This window comes from Ylistrum balloti, unplaced genomic scaffold (assembly GCF_031769215.1).
Source record: "Ylistrum balloti isolate Yb309-2 unplaced genomic scaffold, AGI_CSIRO_Ybal_v1 Utg370728, whole genome shotgun sequence".
Taxonomy (NCBI): Eukaryota; Metazoa; Mollusca; class Bivalvia; order Pectinida; family Pectinidae; genus Ylistrum; species Ylistrum balloti.
The window spans coordinates 907,118-928,948 of record NW_026782431.1 but is presented as its reverse complement, the minus strand read 5'-3'; the positions used below and the strand labels follow the sequence as shown (position 1 = coordinate 928,948).

Here is a 21,831-nt window from a genome sequence, read left to right as displayed (position 1 = left end):
GTGTTTTACACATTGTTACTGTTTGATATATTAACATTACACATTGATAGTGTGTCACTGTTACTGTTTGATATATTAACATTACACACTGATAGTGTTTTAATACACACTGTTACTGTTTGATATATTAACATTACACACTGATAGTGTTTTACACACAGTTTGATATATTAACATTACACATTGATAGTGTTTTAATACACACTGTTACTGTTTGATATATTAACATTACACATTGATAGTGTTTTAATACACACTGTTACTGTTTGATATATTAACATTACACACTGATAGTGTTTTACACACAGTTTGATATATTAACATTACACATTGATAGTGTTTTAATACACACTGTTACTGTTTGATATATTAACATTACACATTGATAGTGTTTTAATACACACTGTTACTGTTTGATATATTAACATTACACATTGATAGTGTTTTAATACACACTGTTACTGTTTGATATATTAACATTACACACTGATAGTGTTTTACACACTGTTACTGTTTGATATATTAACATTACACACTGATAGTGTTTTACACACTGTTACTGTTTGATATATTAACATTACACATTGATAGTATTTATACACACTGTTACTGTTTGATATATTAACATTACACACTGATAGTGTTTTACACGCTGTAACTGTTTGATATATTAACATTACACACTGATAGTGTTTTACACATTTGTACTGTTTGATATATTAACATTACACATTGATAGTGTTTTACACACTGTTACTGTTTGATATATTAACATTACACATTGATAGTGTGTCACTGTTACTGTTTGATATATTAACATTACACACTGATAGTGTTTTACACACTGTTACTGTTTGAATATTAACATTACACACATTGATAGTGTTTATTAACATTACACACTACACACTGTTACTGTTTGATATATTAACATTACATATTGATAGTGTTTTACACACTGTTTGATATATTAACATTACACATTGATGGTGTTTTACACACTGTTACTGTTTGATATATTAACATTACACACTGATAGTGTTTTACACATTGTTACTGTTTGATATATTAACATTACACATTGATAGTGTTTTACAAACTGTTTGATATATTAACATTACACATTGATAGTGTTTTACACACTGGTACTGTTTGATATATTAACATTACACACTGATAGTGTTTTACACATTGTTACTGTTTGATATATTAATATTACACACTGTTGTATATTACATTACACACTGTTTGATATATTAACATTACGCATTGATAGTGTTTTAATACACACTGTTACTGTTTGATATATTAACATTACACACTGATAGTGTTTTACACATTGTTACTGTTTGATATATTAACATTACACACTGATAGTGTTTTACACACTGTAACTGTTTGATATATTAACATTACACATTGATAGTGTTTTAATACACACTGTTACTGTTTGATATATTAACATTACACACTGATAGTGTTTTACACACTGTTTGATATATTAACATTACACATTGATAGTGTGTCACTGTTACTGTTTGATATATTAACATTACACACTGATAGTGTTTTAATACACACTGTTACTGTTTGATATATTAACATTACACACTGATAGTGTTTTACACACTGTTATATATTAACATGTTTGATATATATTAACATTACACATTGATAGTGTTTTAATACACACTGTTACTGTTTGATATATTAACATTACACACTGATAGTGTTTTACACATTGTTACTGTTTGATATATTAACATTACACATTGATAGTGTGTCACTGTTACTGTTTGATATATTAACATTACACACTGATAGTGTTTTAATACACACTGTTACTGTTTGATATATTAACATTACACACTGATAGTGTTTTACACACTGTTACTGTATATTAACATATATTAACATTACACACTGATAGTGTTTTAATACACACTGTTACTGTTTGATATATTAACATTACACACTGATAGTGTTTTACACACTGTAACTGTTTGATATATTAACATTACACACTGATAGTGTTTTACACACTGTTACTGTTTGATATATTAACATTACACACTGATAGTGTTTTACACGCTGTAACTGTTTGATATATTAACATTACACACTGATAGTGTTTTACACACTGTTACTGTTTGATATATTAACATTACACACTGATAGTGTTTTACACACTGTTACTGTTTGATATATTAACATTACACACTGATAGTGTTTTGTTTGATATATTAACATTACACACTGATAGTGTTTTACACACTGTTACTGTTTGATATATTAACATTACACACTGATAGTGTTTTACACACTGTTACTGTTTGATATATTAACATTACACACTGTTTGATATATTAACATTACTCGTAGATAGTGGATTAATACACACTGTTACTGTTTGATATATTAACATTACACACTGATAGTGCTTTACACACTGTAACTGTTTGATATATTAACATTACACACTGATAGTGTTTTACACACTGTTACTGTTTGATATATTAACATTACACACTGATAGCGTTTTAATACACACTGTTACTGTTTGATATATTAACATTACACACTGATAGTGTTTTACACACTGTAACTGTTTGATATATTAACATTACACACTGATAGTGTTTTACACACTGTTACTGTTTGATATATTAACATTACACACTGATAGTGTTTTAATACACACTGTAACTGTTTGATATATTAACATTACACACTGATAGTGTTTTACACACTGTTACTGTTTGATATATTAACATTACACACTAATAGTGTTTTACACACTGTTTGATATATACACACTGTTTTTGACTGTTTGATATATTAACATTACACACTGATAGTGTTTTACACACTGTTACTGTTTGATATATTATTACATTACCTGTTGATGTTTTTACACACTGTTTGATATATTAACATTACACACTGATGTTTTTACATACACACTGTTACTGTTTGATTATTTGACATTACACACTGATAGTTACTGTTTGATATATTAACATTACACACTGATTGTTTGACATTACACATTGATAGTGTTACTGTTACTGTTTGATATATTAACATTACACACTGATAGTGTTTTAATACACACTGACTGTTTGATATATTAACATTACACACTGATAGTGTTTTACACACTGTTTCTGTTTGATATATTAACATTACACATTGATAGTGTTTTAATACACTGTTTATACACACTGTTATATATTAACTGTTTTTGATATATTAACGGATAGTGTTACACTGTTTCTGATATATTAACATTACACACTGATAGTGTTTTACACTGTTTCGACGTTATTAACATTACATATTGATGTTACTGTTTGATATATTAACATGATAGTGTTTTACACACTGTTTCTGATATATTAACATTACATGTTACTGTTTGATATATTAACATTACACACTGATAGTGTTTTAATACACACTGTAACTGTTTGATATATTAACATTACACACTGATAGTGTTTTACACACTGTTACTGTTTGATATATTAACATTACACATTAGATGTTACCTGTTTCTGAAGTTAGATGTTACCTGTTTTTGACGTTAGATGTTACCTGTTTCTGACGTTAGATGTTACCTGTTACCTGTTTCTGACATTAGATGTTACCTGTTTTTGACGTTAGATGTTACCTGTTTCTGACGTTAGATGTTACCTGTTTTTGACGTTAGATGTTACCTGTTTCTGACGTTAGATGTTACCTGTTTCGGACGTTAGATGTTACCTGTTTCGGACGTGAGATGTTTTCTGTTTCTGACGTTAGATGTTACCTGTTTCTGACGTTAGATGTTACCTGTTTTTGACGTTAGATGTTACCTGTTTCTGACGTTAGATGTTACCTGTTTTTGACGTTAGATGTTACCTGTTTCTGACGTTAGATGTTACCTGTTTTTGACGTTAGATGTTACCTGTTTCTGACGTTAGATGTTACCTGTTACCTGTTTCTGACGTTAGATGTTACCTGTTTCTGACGTTAGATGTTACCTGTTACCTGTTTCTGACATTAGATGTTACCTGTTTTTGACGTTAGATGTTACCTGTTTCTGACGTTAGATGTTATCTGTTTCTGACGTTAGATGTTACCTGTTTCGGACGTGAAATGTTATCTGTTTCTGACGTTAGATGTTACCTGTTACCTGTTTCTGACGTTAGATGTTACTTGTTATTGACGGTAGATGTTACCTGTTTCTGACGTTAGATGTTATCTGTTTCGGACGTTAGATGTTACCTGTTTCGGACGTGAAATGTTATCTGTTTCTGACGTTAGATGTTACCTGTTTCGGACGTTAGATGTTACTTGTTATTGACGTTAGATGTTACCTGTTTCTGACGTTAGATGTTACCTGTTTCTGACGTTAGATGTTACCTGTTTCTGACGTTAGATGTTACCTGTTTCTGACGTTAGATGTTACCTGTTTCGGACGTTAGATGTTACCTGTTTCTGACGTTAGATGTTACCTGTTTCTGACGTTAGATATTACCTGTTTCTGACGTTAGATGTTACCTGTTTCGGACGTTATATATTACCTGTTTCTGACGTTAGATGTTACCTGTTTCTGACGTTAGATGTTACCTGTTTCTGACGTTAGGTGTTACCTGTTTCGGATGTTAGATATTACCTGTTTCTGACGTTAGATGTTACCTGTTTCTGACGTTAGATGTTACCTGTTTCTTACGTTAGATGTTACTTGTTTCGGACGTTACCTGTTACCTGTTTCTGACGTTAGATGTTACCTGTTTCGGACGTTAGATGTTACCTGTTTCTGACGTTAGATGTTACCTGTTTCTGACGTTAGATGTTACTTGTTATTGACGGTAGATGTTACCTGTTTCTGACGTTAGATGTTACCTGTTTCTGACGTCAGATGTTACCTGTTTCTGACGTTAGATGTTACCTGTTTCGGACGATAGATAACGCTGATTGACTCCTTTCTCTTTACTTGGAATACAATATGCTCACAATATAGTTTACAATTTACAATATTTTTTTTTTTTCATTCTGATCGAGATGGGAATATAGAATCTTAAAAGTCATCGATCATTCATTTAATTTATTTTTTTATCGCTGTTCTACTGTGGCCCTGATTTCATTGAACTAAAATTGCGTAGAAAAGTTGTAACAACTTTGACTAAGTTAAACATTCATCCAAGTCAGCCGAAGTATACTCTGCCTGATTTTGTTTTAGTTTATAAATCAAATACAAACGAGACTATGTATTTGATAACTTAGTCATCGGCTTACACAGAAATAACAATTCCAGCACGGCCATGCTTTGGCTCGAAACGTTTTACAGGATAAGACTCCGTTACAAAAAACAACAGATATTCTATTGAATGGTATCGAAACACTAAATATTGTTTGTATTTATGGAAGTTTTAGAGCGGAATCGTTTCGATTAAATAATAATCTTTCTGTATTTTGACCCATTGTCGTTGTAGTATTTACAGTACATTCGCCCAGGGCGAATCCCGTTTGATCTCTGGTTGCTGGAACGAACTACAAGGAATTAGCATAACCTGTAATTATGCCGTTATCATACTTAACAAATTCGCAGCTTTAGGTCGTTGACTCCTATACAAATAAGTCCGCTGAAAGAACTAAAGGCCGCAATAGTGGACGACGTAAAATCGTTAAAAAATGAATGATATACACATGTAAGTAAATAAGAAATAAAGTTATAGGTAAGTCTATTAAACACGTAGAAAGCACAAGTACAACAAATAAATACAGTGGAATGTCTAGAGCTGCATCAATATGTGTCGGCTCTGGCGCTAGTGACACTTTGTTTTGACCTGAAGACCTAGTTAAACACGCTCAATTACCTGTGGTACACTGTGATTAATATACCAGCTCTCACATTAGCTCTGCTCCTCTCTGTTAGCCGTCGCCAATTTCTGGAAAATTTAACAGCCCGCAATGGTCTCTCACGCACAACCTCTCAGCCAATCAAATCTGTATGGATGATCACTCGCACCCCAGTAACAGCCAATCACACGCAGCCATGCAAAAGTTGTAAAATATAATTCGATGAATGATAAATCTGTACTGTTCTGTATATTGGAAGATTGTAAATAACAAATTGACATTTAATTTCGACTGAATTTCTACGATTGATGTCTGAATAAAAAAACCCCGTGTTTTGATATCTTTAACATCACAAATGTACATTTGATAATCGTGAATTCCAGACAATGTCATGCGACCTAAGTTGCCTCCCATGCGCGTCAGTTCGACTCAGATCTACAGTGGCCTGTCGTCATACATCTAGGTTGACGATAACTTCTCCAGGTTCAGTATGTTTACGACTGTTGACCTGGTCAGATGTTCGGACATTTGTAAACACTTCACTGTGTTATATGGAGCATTACGTCAGACGGAACTGACCACCACAAACAGTATGGATCGCCAGAACACGGACTGATGTAATGCTGGTTAAATTGTTAAATACTGACTTCTATTGTTATAGCTTCATACTGTACTACACAAGATGTTCTGTTAATGCCTGGTCTCTACACAGAGATACTGGACAACGATACTTACTATAAACCTATTGATTGCAGAAGAAACCTGTAAATTCCGACGACGAAGACGACGATACATACGACGATTTTGACTTCAGTGCTCCAGACCAGAGTGATCTTTCCGACAGTCAAACCGACGACAGTCCGGGAGACTCGGACTCTACCGCCAACACGATGGAGCTCCAGACGGTCATTCCGACAGATGTATCCAAGGACCAGATTCAAAATGGAAAGGACCCTCCACGGGACTGTCCAGACGCCGAAAAGAATTCTTTGTTATCGGAGAAAGCAGACGATATCGACGACATTCCTGACCGTTACCCAGACGACGACGATGTTAAACTTCCGGTTGAGAACTGGGGTAACAAAGCTGACTATTTGTTGGCTGTGATTGGCTACTCTGTGGATCTTTCCAATGTCTGGAGATTCCCGTATCTGGCTTACAAAAATGGCGGAGGTAAGTAAATCATGCTTGATTTTTATATCGGATCATTAACATGACGTCACAATTTGTTTACAAAGAAATAAATCTGCGCTGTTGATAGTTGTGGCCAAAGTGAAATTCTGACATCGATTCAGTCTGTCGTGTTACCATTGGACTAAGTCTGTGTCCATGTTACAAAAATATCAGCGTGTTTGTGTACCTTTTTGAGTATTTCTTTTTATTTAAATTTTCGCGCGGTTTGAAATAAAAACAGTACATGAAGTAGTTATGTGTATTACAATACATTAGTGTAACTACAGTATCGAATTTATATTACGGATGTTTCAACTTTTATAATTCATTTTTAAACCCGACAAAACAGTATGAAAATCGGCACATTGAATACTAGCTTCTATATAGCTCAGAACATTGAATACTAGCCTCTATATAGCTCGGAACATTGAATGCTAGCCTCTATATAGCTCCGAACATTGAATACTAGTCTCTATATAGCTCGGAACATTGAATACTAGCTTATATATAGCTCGGAACTTTAAATACTAGCCTCTATATAGCTCAGATCATTGAATACTAGCCTCTATATAGCTCGGAACATTAAATACTAGCTTCTATATAGCTCGGATCATTGAATACTAGCCTCTATATAGCTCAGAACATTGAATACTAGCCTCTATATAGCTCGGATAATTGAATACTAGCCTCTATATAGCTCGGAACATTGACTACTAGTCTCTATATAGCTCGGAACATTGAATGCTAGCTTATATATAGCTCGGAACTTTAAATACTAGCCTCTATATAGCTCGGAACATTAAATACTAGCCTCTATATAGCTCGGAACATTGAATACTAGCCTCTATATAGCTCAGAACATTGACTACCAGCCTCTATATAGCTCAGAATATTGAATACTAGCCTCTATATAGCTCAGAACATTGACTACTAGCCTCTATATAGCTCAGAACATTGAATACTAGCCTCTATATAGCTCGGAACATTGCATACTATCCTCTATATAGCTCAGAACCTTGAATACTAGCCTCTATATAGCTCAGAACATTGACTACTAGCCTCTATATAGCTCAGAACATTGACTACTAGCCTCTATATAGCTCGGAACATTGATTACTAGTCTCTATATAGCTCGGATAATTGAATACTAGCCTCTATATATCTCAGAACATTGAATACTAGCCTCTATATAGCTCAGAACATTGAATACTAGTCTCTATATAGCTCGGAACATTGAATACTAGCCTCTATATAGCTCGGATAATTGAATACTAGCCTCTATATAGCTCGGATAATTGAATACTAGTCTCTATATAGCTCGGATAATTGAATACTAGCCTCTATATATCTCAGAACATTGAATACTAGCCTCTATATAGCTCAGAACATTGAATACTAGTCTCTATATAGCTCGGATAATTGAATACTAGCCTCTATATAGCTCAGAACATTGAATACTAGCCTCTTTATAGCTCGGACCATTGAATACTAGTCTCTATATAGCTCAGAACATTGAATACTAGCCTCTATATAGCTCAGAACATTGAATACTATTCTCTATATAGCTCGGAACATTGAATACTAGCCTCTTTATAGCTCGGAACATTGAATACTAGCCTCTATATAGCTCCGAACATTGAATACTAGTCTCTATATAGCTCGGAACATTGAATACTAGCCTCTATATAGCTCAGAACATTGAATACTAGCCTCTATATAGCTCGGATCATTGAATACTAGCCTCTATATAGCTCAGAACCTTGAATACTAGCCTCTATATAGCTCGGAACATATAGCTTATATATAGCTCAGAACATTGAATACTAGCCTCTATATAGCTCGGATCATTGAATACTAGCCTCTATATAGCTCAGAACCTTGAATACTAGCCTCTATATAGCTCGGAACATTGAATACTAGCTTATATATAGCTCGGAACATTGAATACTAGCTTCTATATAGCTCCGAACATTGAATACTAGCCTCTATATAGCTCGGATCATTGAATACTAGCCTCTATATAGCTCAGAACATTGATTACTAGCCTCTATATAGCTCAGAACATTGACTACTAGCCTCTATATAGCTCGGAACATTGCATACTATCCTCTATATAGCTCGGAACATTGATTACTAGTCTCTATATAGCTCGGATAATTGAATACTAGCCTCTATATAGCTCAGAACATTGAATACTAGCCTCTATATAGCTCGGATCATTGAATACTAGCTTATATATAGCTCGGAACATTGAATACTAGCTTATATATAGCTCGGAACATTGAATACTAGCTTCTATATAGCTCCGAACATTGATATAGCTCGGAACATTGAATACTAGCCTCTATATAGCTCGGATCATTGAATACTAGCCTCTATATAGCTCGGATCATTGAATACTAGCCTCTATATAGCTCAGAACCTTGAATACTAGCCTCTATATAGCTCGGAACATTGAATACTAGCTTATATATAGCTCAGAACATTGAATACTAGCCTCTATATAGCTCGGATCATTGAATACTAGCCTCTATATAGCTCAGAACCTTGAATACTAGCCTCTATATAGCTCGGAACATTGAATACTAGCTTATATATAGCTCGGAACATTGAATACTAGCTTATATATAGCTCGGAACATTGAATACTAGCCTCTATATAGCTCGGATCATTGAATACTAGCCTCTATATAGCTCGGAACATTGAATACTAGCTTATATATAGCTCGGAACATTGAATACTAGCTTATATATAGCTCGGAACATTGAATACTAGCCTCTATATAGCTCGGATCATTGAATACTAGCCTCTATATAGCTCGGAACATTGAATACTAGCTTATATATAGCTCGGAACATTGAATACTAGCTTCTATATAGCTCCGAACATTGAATACTAGTCTCTATATAGCTCAGAACATTGAATACTAGCCTCTATATAGCTCGGAACATTGACTTCTTGCCTCTATATAGCTCGGAACTTTAAATACTAGCATCTTTATAGCTCGGAAAATTGAATACTAGTCTCTATATAGCTCGGAACATTGAGTACTAATAACAGACACATTATTGTTTATAGGGTAGCATGTAACATTAGTGAGGACACTGTTGAAAGGGTAACATTATTGGGTTATTGTTGGTAGGGTAACATGTAACTTTTAGTGGGTTATTGTTGGTAGGGTAACATGTAACTTTAGTGGGTTATTGTTGGTAGGGTAATGTGTAACATTAGTGGGTTATTGTTGGTAAGGTAACATGTAACATTAGTGGGTTATTGTTGGTAGGGTAACATATAACACTAAAGGGTAACTGTTAGAATGGTAACATGTAACATTGGAAGGTTAACATGTAACTTTAGTGGGTTATTGTTGGTAAGGTAACATGTTACATTAGAGGGTTATTGTAGGAAGGGTAACATGTAACATTATTGGGTTATTGTTGGTAAGGTAACATGTAACTTTGTTATTGTTGAAAAGGTAACATGTAGCATTAGTGGCTTATTGTAGGTAGAGTAACACGTAACATTAGTGGGTTTTTGTTGATAGGGTAAGTGTAACATTAGTAGGTTATTGTTGGAAGGGTAACATGTGACATTAGTGGGTTACTGTTGGTAGGGTTACTTGTAACATTAGTAAGTAATCGTTGGTAGGGTAACATGAAATACTAGAGGGTAATTGTTGGAAGGGTAACATGTAACATTGGAGGGTAATTGTTGGAAGGGTAACATGTTACATTAAAGGGTTATTGTAGGAGGGTAACATGTAACATTTGTGGGTTATTGTTGGTAGGGTAACATGTAACATTAGTGGGTAAATATTGGAAGGGTAACATGTAACTTTAGTGGGTTATTGTTGGTAAGGTAACATGTAACATTAGTGTGTTTTTGTTGAAAAGGTAACATGCAACATTAGTGGGTTATTGTTGATAGGGTAACATGTAACATTTGTAAGTTATTGTTGGTAGGGTAACATGTAATACTAGAGGGTAATTGTTGGAAGGGTAACGTCTAACATTGGAGGGTAACTGTTGGAAGGGTAACATGAAACATTAGAGGGTTATTGTAGGAGCGTAACATGTAACATTATAGGGTTATTGTTGGAAGGGTAACATGTAACATTAGTGGGTTATTATTGGAAGAGTAGCTCGTAACATAAATATGTATTGTATAATACTGTCTGGTGAAATTTCATGGATACTGTCAACAAAATTTAAACTGTTTTAGTCATTAGAATGGCGCAGTATTTGTGATATAGTCACTTTCTACCAAAACGGATCGGTCATATAAAACCTCTTATTGCATTTTTGCCAGAGAAATATTTAGTTGATAAAAGTATTATTTTTCACTAGTGAAAAACAACACATTCGCAGACTTACGCCTGTAAAAAGAAAGAACACAAATCCCCTGATAAAACTGACATATGATAAATACCCGTTACAAAAATCTCAAAACCAGACATCTGAAGGGGTTGTTTACTTGTGACACGACCTTCAATTCCATGGTAAACATTCATTTTCAGAAAATTCAGCAAACAGTGCAACGCAAATTAATTCATCAGTAATAAAACCCAATCCCCAACCGAAAGTCTAACCCGTTAGACATTTCAAAGGGATTCGTGTCATCAACAGCGACAACTGCAGGATGCCGCCACATTTTCAGCCGCGTAGTAACTTGTCTTTTTTTAACGTTTTACAACAAATTTTGTCTCTGAGAGACATAAAAAGTAACATTTTCTATATGAATATGAAAACAAATTTACATTGAATCTTATTTTTGTGTTTTAAATGAATTTTTAAACAACAGACTATATTCTTTCGCGTACTGCGAAGTTCTAAACAAACCAGTGATTTGACTATTTTGCTTGTATCTAATATTGTTTTGTATCGATCACTCGTGCTGCGCACGGAAGGTACTGTTATCCTTTGTTAGTTTTTAATGAATTGATAAACAATGGAAGGTTATTTTCTTCTACATTATTTTAGCTACGTTGTTTTCGTTTTCTAAGAAACCAATTTGATTTACTGTTATTTTAAACATCATAAAATCATCGTATTTTTTATATTATAATTCATCGTATTTTGATATTATAAAGTCATCGTATTTTGATATTATAAAGTCATCGTATTTTTGATATCATTAAGTCATCGTATTTTTGATATCATTAAGTCATCGTATTTTTGATATTATAAAGTCATCGTATTTTTGATATTATAAAGTCATCGTATTTTTGATATCATAAAGTCATCGTATTTTTGATATTATAAAGTCATCGTATTTTTTATATTATAAAGTCATCGTATTTTTGATATCATAAAGTCATCGTATTTTTGATGTCATAAAGTCATCGTATTTTTGATGTCATAAAGTCATCGTATTTTTGATATTATAAAGTCATCGTATTTTTGATATCATAAAGTCATCGTATTTTTGATATTATAAAGTCATCGTATTTTTTATATTATAAAGTCATCGTATTTTAAACATCATAAAGTCTTCGTATTTTATAAATGAAGAAACAAAAAATGAGGAGTTTGTCGCTTCTGGTGCTGAAAGAAATTCCAACCTTCTCGTCGAACACATCTCCACAACGATCTCAATAGTCATTAAAGTGAACTATTTTTAGCCGATATATAGATAGTTTGACCTGGGAGTTGTAAGATCAAATTGATTTTAAAATGTTACTTTTCTCGATTGAAGTCGCCATATTGATTATAAATCCGATTTATGATACATCAATTCATACGGTATACATACAGTCTAGAGAAGAAATACTTATTAAGTCGAAAATATGTTGAATTAACTTGAATTAGTACCCTGCATGAGATGAGAGGTGTCCAATTTCCCAGTTAGGGGTCGTTTTACTATTGGTACAAGTCTTTAAGTAATAAGTTCACGGTGTAGTAACAGTACATTTCCATGTGCGAGAAACATTCATCCTAACTTCAGTTATCTGAATTTAATTTCCATCTCCTTGCCATTAAAAAATCCGAGAGCAGAAAAAATTTCGAATTTTTTGTTGCATGTCTGATGATGCATATTTGTTATAAAAATCACCAGCCTACCAATGTATTTCTAAATATCAACATTACACTACATCGTACCATAACTGAATGAATAGTTATAAAGAGTACATATCTTCTTTGTTCCACAGTGAACGTCCAATTTGTCAGTGTTCATGTTGCTTTTATTTTAAACAATAATTAAATGTTGGATAATACTTTTTACAGGTGCGTTTATCATTCCATACTTCACTGTGTTACTGCTGGGCGCCATTCCTGTGTTTATGATGGAACTTTCCATGGGCCAGTACACGCAGGAGGGGCCCATCCGTGTCTGGAAAATGTCCCCAATCTTTAGGGGTGAGTATTTTAACGACTTCAAACTTTGTTTGGTAAAATATCTTGACTAAAATGGTCTGATGTGAAATCCTCACTTTTAAAGATTGTCCTAACACCGTCAATATTAAAGGGAGGTAATAATTTACAGTCTATAACATGATATGACAATATCCCCGTAAGATTAACATCTCTCGTATTACCTGTAGCTTTCCAGGTGGTACAATGTAGAAACTGGACACGCTACTTAAGCATTAGTAAGCAGCACCAAAACCACAAACCAGAATGTAGCATGGCCAGGATAAGATGGGGTTTACCTGCTGAACTGATGATGTTGTAGAGAACTGGCGAGGTAGTAATGTTTACGGATGTTGATATTACGGTCGTACATGTACAGAAACATCTTGACGTGTACAATACTACAATGTAGTTTATTGGGAATGAGAGAGTTTACATACTGTTGGACAGTACCGCCCTCCCTCATACGTACGGGGGTGTGATTATTTTATATTCACTCAAACTGGTTGTAACTCGGATTGTGTTCTTACATGGCCGTGCCAAGTTCGGACATCCATGTACTCTGAAAACACCAGTTTTCGTGGGGGATTTGTGTTTGTTTATTTCTTAATTTCATTATTGCACAAATTCATATGTCCACGAACTGTTATACTTAATTTCAATATTGCAAAAAACTCATATGTCCACGAACTGTTATACTTAATTTCAATATTGCACAAACTCATATGTCCACGAACTGTTATACTTAATTTCAATATTGCACAAACTCATATGTCCACGAACTGTTATACTTAATTTCAATATTGCACAAACTCATATGTCCACGAACTGTTATACTTAATTTCAATATTGCACAAACTCATATGTCCACGAACTGTTATACTTAATTTCATTATTGCACAAACTCATATGTCCACGAACTGTTATACTTAATTTCAATATTGCACAAACTCATATGTCCACGAACTGTTATACTTAATTTCAATATTGCACAAACTCATATGTCCACCAACTTATGTGCTTGATTTAACGATATCCATTGACTGTATTTTTCAAAGAAATTAAATGTCCACGATTTTTTAAACCACGAAAATTGTTCACCACAATACTATATGATTCTATAGTACATGTTTCTGTTATGCAGGGTGGTACACAGTGGCAGTGTTGACTCCCATTTGATCTACTTTCATACTGTCTATTCTCTCTACTTTAAACACGGTTATGTCTGCTAATCTTGTACTTATAACAACTGTTGTAATTTCTCGATATTTAAATGTGTCTACAGCTATATCTGATCTCAGTATTTCTGAAATTAAAGTCGGTTTTATCTATTTATGTATTTGTAAACGTTCTTATTGATCAAACTTCCAGGTTCGTTCTCCTATATACTACACTTAAAAGACTTTACACCAATAACATAAAAAAAATTTCTACTCTGTGAGGAAACATCACACTCGGCTGTCATTCAGAATGACGTTATCTCATGGAACAATCTAAGCGATAATGTTATTTAGTAACCTGATGGTATCAATGCTACACGTATGTAGTAACCTGATGTTATCAATGCTACACGTATGTAGTAACCTGATGTTATCAATGCTACACGTATGTAGTAACCTGATGTTATCAATGCTACACGTATGTAGTAACCTGATGTTATCAATGCTACACGTATGTAGTAACCTGATGTTATCAATTCTACACGTATGTAGTAACCTGATGTTATCAATTCTACACGTATGTAGTGACCTGATGTTATCAATTCTACACGTATGTAGTGACCTGATGTTATCAATTCTACACGTATGTAGTGACCTGACGTTATCAATTCTACACGTATGTAGTGACCTGACGTTATCAATTCTACACGTATGTAGTGACTTGATGTTATCAATGCTACACGTATGTAGTGACCTGATGTTATCAATTCTACACATATGTAGTGACCTGATGTTTTCAATTCTACACGTATGTAGTGACCTGAGTATCAATTCTACACGATGTTATACACGTATGTAGTGACCTGATGTTATCAATTCTACACGTATGTAGTGACCTGATGCTATTAATGCTACACGTATGTAGTGACCTTATGATATCAATTCTACACGTATGTAGTGACCTTATGCTATTAATGCTACACGTATGTAGTGACCTGATGCTATTAATGCTACACGTATGTAGTAACCTGATGTTATCAATGCTACACGTATGTAGTGACCTGATGTTATCAATGCTACACGTATGTAGTAACCTGATGTTATCAATGCTACACGTATGTAGTAACCTGATGTTATCAATGCTACACGTATGTAGTGACCTGATGTTATCAATGCTACACGTATGTAGTAACCTGATGTTATCAATGCTACACGTATGTAGTAACCTGATGTTATCAATTCTACACGTATGTAGTAACCTGATGTTATCAATGCTACACGTATGTAGTAACCTGATGTTATCAATTCTACACGTATGTAGTAACCTGATGTTATCAATGCTACACGTATGTAGTAACCTGATGTTATCAATGCTACACGTATGTAGTAACCTGATGTTATCAATTCTACACGTATGTAGTAACCTGATGTTATCAATGCTACACGTATGTAGTAACCTGATGCTATTAATGCTACACGTATGTAGTTACCTGATGCTAATAATGCTACACGTATGTAGTAACCTGATGCTAATAATGCTACACGTATGTAGTAACCTGATGTTATCAATTCTACACGTATGTAGTGACCTGATGTTATCAATTCTACACATATGTAGTGACCTGATGTTTTCAATTCTACACATATGTAGTGACCTGATGTTATCAATTCTACACGTATGTAGTGACCTGATGTTATCAATTCTACACGTATGTAGTGACCTGATGTTATCAATTCTACACGTATGTAGTGACCTGATGTTATGAATTCTACTCGTATGTAGTGAACTGATGGTATTAATGCTACACGTATGTAGTGATCTGATGCTATTAATGCTACACGTATGTAGTAACCTGATGCTATTAATGCTACACGTATGTAGTGATCTGATGCTATTAATACTACACATATCTAGTGACCTGATGCTATTAATGCTACACGTATGTAGTAACCTGATGTTATCCATACTACACGTATGTAGTAACCTGATGTTATCAATACTACACGTATGTAGTAACCTACCGCTATTAATGCTACACGTATGTAGTAACCTGATGTTATCAATGCTACACGTATGTAGTAACCTGATGTTATCAATTCTACACGTATGTAGTAACCTGATGTTATCAATTCTACACGTATGTAGTAACCTGATGTTATCAATTCTACACGTATGTAGTAACCTGATGTTATCAATGCTACACGTATGTAGTAACCTGATGTTATCAATTCTACACGTATGTAGTAACCTGATGTTATCAATGCTACACGTATGTAGTAACCTGATGTTATCAATTCTACACCTATGTAGTAACCTGATGTTATCATTGCTACACGTATGTAGTGACCTGATGCTATTAATGCTACACGTATGTAGTTACCTGATGCTAATAATGCTACACGTATGTAGTAACCTGATGTTATCAATTCTACACGTATGTAGTGACCTGATGTTATCAATTCTACACGTATGTAGTGACCTGATGTTATCAATTCTACACGTATGTAGTGACCTGATGTTATCAATTCTACACATATGTAGTGACCTGATGTTATCAATGCTACACGTATGTAGTGACCTGATGTTATCAATTCTACACGTATGTAGTGACCTGATGTTATCAATTCTACTCGTATGTAGTGAACTGATGGTATTAATGCTACACGTATGTAGTGACCTGATGCTAATAATGCTACACGTATGTAGTAACCTGATGTTATCAATGCTACACGTATGTAGTGACCTGATGTTATCAATTCTACACGTATGTAGTGACCTGATGCTATTAATGCTACACGTATGTAGTGACCTGATGTTATCAATGCTACACGTATGTAGTGACCTGATGTTATCAATTCTACACGTATGTAGTGACCTGATGTTATCAATTCTACACGTATGTAGTGACCTGATGTTATCAATGCTACACGTATGTAGTGACCTGATGTTATCAATTCTACACGTATGTATGTAGTAACCTGATGCTATTAATGCTACACGTATGTAGTGATCTGATGCTATTAATACTACACGTATCTAGTGACCTGATGCTATTAATGCTACACGTATGTAGTAACCTGATGTTATCAATGCTACACGTATGTAGTAACCTGATGTTATCAATGCTACACGTATGTAGTGACCTGATGTTATGAATTCTACACGTATGTAGTGACCTGAAGGTATTAATGCTACACATATGTAGTGACCTGATGTTATCAATTCTACACGTATGTAGTAACGTGATGCTATTAATGCTACACGTATTTAGTAACCTGATGTTATCAATTCTACACGTATGTAGTAACCTGATGTTATCAATTCTACACGGATGAAGTGACCTGATGTTATCAATTCTACACGTATGTAGTAACATGATGCTATTAATGCTACACGTATGTAGTTACCTGATGCTATTAATGCTACACGTATGTAGTAACCTGATGTTATCAATTCTACACGTATGTAGTAACCTGATGTTATCAATTCTACACGTATGTAGTAACCTGATGTTATCAATTCTACACGTATGTAGTAACCTGATGTTATCAATTCTACACGTATGTAGTAACCTGATGTTATCAATTCTACACGTATGTAGTAACCTGATGTTATCAATGCTACACGTATGTAGTGACCTGATGTTATCAATGCTACACGTATGTAGTAACCTGATGTTATCAATTCTACACGTATGTAGTAACCTGATGCTATCAATACTACACGTATGTAGTAACCTGATGTTATCAATTCTACACGTATGTAGTGACCTGATGTTATCAATACTACACGTATGTAGTAACCTGATGTGATCAATTCTACACGTATGTAGTAACCTAACGCTATTAATACTACACGTATGTAGTAACATGATGCTATTAATGCTACACGTATCTAGTAACCTGATGTTATTAATACTACACGTATGTAGTAACCTGATTTTGTTAATGAAAGGATTTTAGTTTCGTTTTGTAATGACATTGTTGGTCCTAACAGCCCAGAAAACAGGTGTGATTTGACAAAGTTTATCTAGTTTCGGATTAATTTTTTGATTGATTTTTTTGTCTGTGAGATAAGAATTCATCAATTTGATGAAAAAAAGTGGTGTTATCCTTCAGCGATGATATAAGAATTGTAGTTATAATATAACTAGTATTTTTGACCAATCAGAACGGTGCTTCCTATTAACTGCTTTGAAATTCGCCGATTTTCCTGTTCGGACGCAAATAATACGAAGGTTGAAAAAGTACATTTCTTTTTTTCGCTAACAGTTTTGCAGGCGATTCTCACCAAATAACAGCATTAAATGATAGCCTAAGAATACAACTAAAAGCAGTTTATCTAGAATAACGTCTTGTCAAGTTTATAGGCTGGATAACCTGCCGTAGTTTTTTTCTACTATTTACTAAACTTCTCTTCGTACAAAATACACAGCTGATTCTTCCTATAAGACTTTCAACAGCGCAGTCTAACGGAGAAAAGTTGTACTACGGACGCCTGTAAAGTGTATTGTCTAAAGAACGCGCTAATATTTCTTTTCTTTTTTCCTTTCATTTTTTTAATACCCGATTTAATTAATATTTGGACGCGTTTCTTTTTTTTTTTCCTTAAATAAAATTTTAAAAAAAGGAAAATTCAATGGTTACCCGTTAAATATCACATAATATTTCACTCGTATTATAAGATATATATAGATATTTTTCAGGAATGCGATCCAGTGTATACAGAACTCATGTGGATGCTGTTATTCAAAGCTTGGAACATCATTGTAAAAGCTGTAGCTGAGTGTTGTAGATTAAAAATAAAATATCGTAAGAAGCCATGAAATGAACATCGCTTCAATCCCAAATTCCAGCAGCTATATAATAAAATAGCTATTATCTTCCGCTTCGGTACGTTTGAGGATTTAAGACCTCTAAGGTCATGGCTGTTGACCACCGCTTTTTATTTTCTGTGACGGGAATGTGCCGTTTCCATAACGGGTTCGGAAATTGATAACTGGACACCTACATCGACAATATGTCTTCCAACCATATATTTCACGTATCATTATATCATATTTTGTTTATTTCCCAAAATGTATCCAATTTAGCACCATCTATTCATCTCGTGTTTGTTTTTCTCTCCTCATCACAAGAACAACAAACTAGCTTTTTCCCGATAAGTTAAACAATCTCACAGTTGAGTGTCTTAAATATGTTCTATTTTCAGATCCTAAATTGCTTTATTTTGTTATATGGTGTCCTGTCATGATATTTTCAATTCTTTGAATTCAAAGCGTCAAACTATGTTGTGTCATAGTGTAGATAGCTAGCCATTAAAAACACTGTCGGAAAGAAGTTGGTTTGTGATATTCTTGACGAAAATGTTACTATGTTACAGTACATATAGATAGTATCAATATATCCGATTAATGTTTTACATGTAAGAAAGCAATTTAATATTCTTATTATGGAGAACAACAAGAAATCTACCGACATACAACGTGTAAACTATCATCACACCCCCTCTACTCACACACCTGACTTCACCGAGTCGGGCCAATTCCCACACTAATAATATCAGTTCAAAGACAACTGTAGACCGAAAAGCGGTTGTTTATCGCACAGCCTGAGTGAAGAGAGGCAAACATTTTGAAAGATTTACCAGCTTCAAGGATAATGTGTCTTGTGTATACTTCATTGTTGGAGAGTTCGTGTAGGTCCTGTTGAACGTAACATGAACAATATTAAAGTGTTGGCGTTTACTTCAACAGGCAAGTTTTGGTTGTTTTCGCGTCCTTCCTGTTGCAATGAATTACGTTCACCTGTTAAAACGTCTCGCTTTTAGCTATAAATAAACAGATTCAAAACTAAATGAAACCTCCCGGTGCATGAAACATACGTCATGCCTCACCATTCAAGTTTTGGAAGCGTTAAAAGACAATTTCATCCTTTCGGTGTACAGATGGAATTCCACATTTTTGTTCCTTGGCGATCACAAATGAAAGAGGTTAAGATTAGGTTGAAACGAATATAGAATACAGAGGGAAGGAAGTTTTGTTATACTTACTCCACACAATGTAATAAAGATCCTAAGTCTGTAATATTGATTGAGGTTATACAAACTAGTGAGTCTAAACAAGGTCAGGAAGACGCTTGGTTCGTATAACAGGTGTTTCAATAGTAACCTGTGTTGTCTCCATTTTAGTGTTTATTGGCGAGTTATATTCTTACATCATTTTTGTTTAAGGTATGAGATACCCCACGTGCCTGATGACGTATATCAACTTCTATCATTACGTCATTTTTGTTTCAGGTATAAGATACCCCATGTGCCTGATGACGTATACTAACTTATATCATTACGTCATTTTTTGTTTAACGTATTAGATACGCCTCGTGGCTGATGACGTATATTAAATTATATTCTTACGTCATTTTTTTCATTTGTTGGATAAGCCACTTGATTGATGACGTATATTGAGTTATATTCTTACCTCATCTTTTGTTTCAGATATTGGATAAGCCACGTGACTGATGACGTATATAAAGTTATATTCTTACGTCTTTTTTTCAGTTGTTAGATACACCTAGCGGCTGGTGACGTATATAAAGTTATATTCTTACCTCATTTTTTGTTTTAGATATTGGATAAGCCACGTGACTGATGACGTATATAAAGTTATATTCTTACGTCTTTTTTTCAGGTGTTAGATACACCTAGTGGCTGGTGACGTATATTTAGTTATGTTATTATGTCATTCTGTTTCAGGTATTGGATACGCCTCCTGCCTGATGGCGTATATCGTTGCGTTTTATTACAATCTCGTCATTGGCTGGTCCTTTTACTATCTCTTTTCATCATTCTCACTGGTCCTGCCCTGGGCCAGTTGTTCACATGAATTCAACAGCGAGCGATGCTGGCAGATTGACTGGGATACGAACAAGACTTACTTCAACCGTTCCTACGACGCCAACACATCCGTCTCTTCAGCGTTTGAGTTCTATGAGTAGGTACATGTTGCGCAAACCATTTCAAGCCAGCGCTTGTTGCGTACTTATGGAAAAAAGAAAATACCAACATGTCAACACAATCGTAATCGAAACTCAAATCAAATAAGGTTAAACAAAATATGAACAAATGAAAGATTTTACACGGACCCCTGAGAAAGTACAAGGAGCATAAAACCAGGTGTTCCGGAAGAGTAAGCGTCTTCTGCTTCATCGATGACAGTCGTCATGTAAACCTTGGTTAATCCAAGTAAGGAATGTCACGTTTTCATATGAGAACAAGGTATACAATACCGGAACCAACACGT

General features: G+C 34.3%; 1 protein-coding gene across 1 annotated transcript in view; it reads left to right on the top strand.

Annotated features, from left to right (window-relative positions):
• The window catches only part of LOC132557826 (sodium-dependent noradrenaline transporter-like), a 73,498-nt gene that overhangs the window by 28,209 nt on the left and 23,458 nt on the right, over nt 1-21,831 (top strand). Inside the window, exons 2-4 of the mRNA XM_060222352.1 lie at nt 6,603-7,020; nt 13,245-13,376; nt 21,285-21,522. Of these exons, the coding sequence (XP_060078335.1) occupies nt 6,603-7,020; nt 13,245-13,376; nt 21,285-21,522 (788 nt within the window). The remainder of the gene's footprint in view (nt 1-6,602; nt 7,021-13,244; nt 13,377-21,284; nt 21,523-21,831) is intronic.